Below are 3,118 nucleotides of genomic sequence, written 5' to 3' on the forward strand. Positions count from 1 at the left end.
TTTTTCTGATGAACATTTTATTGAATTTTTATTACAACACCGTCCATTCTCTGTACAAGCAATATCCACCAGCAATTACATCAGCATAGTAACAGAGCAATGGCGAACCAACACTAATCAGTAGAGAACATTAGAAAAAGGAAGGGAAATTAAGAACATTAAATAAATAAATAAATGGRGGCAACCCTGTTCATATAAAAAGTAAATTACGTAGCACAGGTTGGTCAGCTTTTATTTATGTGGGGCATTCTGCATAGTCCACTCATCACGGTCAAATCAAACTCCACTGGGGCCTCATGSCCCCACCACCACAACCTTTAATTGGGCCCCTGCAATCTGAATAAGTATGGGTCCCAATTAAGGTGCAAGAGCTCCATTTTATTTAGTACTCTGTATGAAAGGTGCTCTAGTGCAGCTAATCTGTCAAGTCGATTAAGCCATTAAGTAATAGTGGAATAGAGGTGGCCTTCCATCGAGAGACAATCAGTTTACGCCCCAACATTAATGCAGTCTGGACCCATTCTGCAGTGTTAGATGGCAAATGTTTAAGGGGTGATGGGTCCCTCAAAATGAATAATCTAGGGAGAAAACTGAATATTTTATTGTATAATTGATTTAACATATTTGTAAATCACATACCAGAAATCTTGAGCTTCAGGGCAATTCCAAATGGATCAGTGGGCCTGTGTCAGTCTGGCATCGCCAGCATTTAGGTGACTGTATAAGACTTTCTCTATGTAATCTATGTGGTGACCAGTACGTTCTATGAAGTAGTTTGAATTGTACTTATCTTGTTTTATATTCCCTAGACATTTGTTTGATATTATGAAGTATCATTTTCCATTCCTGATATGTGAAAGTCGAACCAACATCAACTTSCCAGGTTGATAGTAAAGCAGGGAGCCCTTTGCCTATATCCTTTACCAAAATTGAGTAATATTTAGAGACTACATGGTATCCCTCTGAGATKTTCCTAAAACGGGAAACATAATCTACAGTTGCAGTAGGTGTAGATGGAGATCCATAAATTTCATGTAGTTAGTGGCAAAGCTTAGGTACCTCCAGAATTGATTTTCTGGGAGCTGAAATTATATTTTTAGCGACTTAAGGATTCCCCTTTTATGCTCATTCCTTTTGGGAAGATTTCCATCAATGGTTATCTAAATATGTTCCAGATTTGAGTTTGTCACTTTGAAGAATGAGCAGCAATAAAGAAGAGAGAAATGATGCAGCTGTGGTCAGAGTTCTGTCAGAGAGCAGTTTGCACAAACATGACCAAACTAAATAATATTCGCTTGGTGTGATGCAAATTTTATTTTTCATTTCAATTTAAAAGAAATAAATAAAATTCATATGTGGCTATTGGTTTACATCTTTTGATTGCATTACATAAATCTTAATGTTTAAAATGCATGTTTAAAAATAAAGTGCCAGAATGTAATTATATAGCAAAATAATCAGCTGATTTGAGTCTTTATCATTATGTTTGGGTCAGCAATNAGAGCGACCTCTGACCTTTGAGGCTCAGAGTTTTATTAGTGTTTAATTTGAAATTGCTTTCTTTTTGAGCACTGTCTGCAAGCTGGAAACAAAGAACTAAACTGGCCACGTTATTAGGCACACCAGTCCACTTACTAGTTAATGGTTTTTGATAGAAAGGCAGCAATAGCTGAGATGAAATCTCGTTACAGCAAATGCATGGAACCATGAAGGGATCCAAGATTAGTTGTGACAATAGACTGAGAAACACTTACTGCAGATGAAAATAGTGTAGGCTGTTTCATTTTGATAAAGTTAAACAAAATATTGTCACTTGGAAGTCAGCATGTTGTTTGTGCTGCAATGCATTCTGGGTTGATACAACATAATATACTTTTCTGATCCCTAAAGAGAAATTGCTTATTAAATGCTCAACTACTCCATCAAAGGTGCTACATTTGAGTAAATACAAATATAACCAAAAGGAATATAAAATTTATGAAAATATATACACAAATGTAATATTATAATTCAAATGTGACCATCCATCCATCCATCCATCCATCCATCCATCCATCCATCCATCCATCCATCCATCCATCCATCCATCCATCCATCCATCCTCTGTTCACCCTTGTCCTGGGGTCAGGAGGTGCTAGTGCCTATCTCCAGCTAACGTTTCGGGCGAGAGGCAGGTTCACCCTGGACAGATYACTAGTCTGTCAAATATGACCTAAACATAAAATAACTAAATAAATAAAATAAGCAGGCACATGGAAATGTGTTAATATATGAATAATTATATAATGAATCCAGAATGAACTTAAATTTAAAGACACTCTGAGTTGGGCATTGTATAATCTTATGGCTACATGCAGGAATGATTTCCTGTGGTTAATTTTTGGTGTAATGAGTCTCTGCCTAAAGGTGCTTCTGTAACCGACCATCACGTCATGAAGTTGATGAGACTTGTTATCCAGAATGACCTGCACCTTTGACAGGACCGTTCTCTCTCTGTCAGAATCCAGCTCCACTCCAACAACGTCACTGGTCTTGGTCTCCTCCACCTTCAGCCTGAAGGATGGCACTGCAACCACAGACTCAGAACATCCTGAGCAAAGTCCAGCAGATGTTGAAGGACATCTGACTACACCAGTCTGCAGGGAAAGCCTCCAACACAAACATGTCTGGGCAATGCCACTGATCGTTCTTCTGTCTGCTTGCCCAAACTTACACTTCCTCTTATTTTTTATTGCCTTTGATTCTATAAAATGAATAGTCAAACCAGTGGAGGGACAAAATATAGCTTAGTGATGGGGTTGCTATATACTGTATATATATTTTTCTGATGAACATTTTATTGAATTTTTATTACAACACCGTCCATTCTCTGTACAAGCAATATCCACCAGCAATTACATCAGCATAGTAACAGAGCAATGGCGAACCAACACTAATCAGTAGAGAACATTAGAAAAAGGAAGGGAAATTAAGAACATTAAATAAATAAATAAATGGRGGCAACCCTGTTCATATAAAAAGTAAATTACGTAGCACAGGTTGGTCAGCTTTTATTTATGTGGGGCATTCTGCATAGTCCACTCATCACGGTCAAATCAAACTCCACTGGGGCCTCATG

The 3,118-nt window shown here is 37.6% G+C and overlaps 1 protein-coding gene across 1 annotated transcript in view; it reads right to left on the reverse strand.

The window, feature by feature from the left end:
- The window catches only part of LOC103457171 (protein NLRC3-like), a 10,829-nt gene that overhangs the window by 5,640 nt on the left and 2,071 nt on the right, over positions 1-3,118 (reverse strand). Inside the window, exon 2 of the mRNA XM_008397139.2 lies at positions 2,420-2,566. Coding sequence (XP_008395361.2) covers positions 2,420-2,566 — 147 coding nt within the window. The remainder of the gene's footprint in view (positions 1-2,419; positions 2,567-3,118) is intronic.

This window comes from Poecilia reticulata, linkage group LG2, assembly GCF_000633615.1.
Source record: "Poecilia reticulata strain Guanapo linkage group LG2, Guppy_female_1.0+MT, whole genome shotgun sequence".
Lineage (NCBI taxonomy): Eukaryota > Metazoa > Chordata > Actinopteri > Cyprinodontiformes > Poeciliidae > Poecilia > Poecilia reticulata.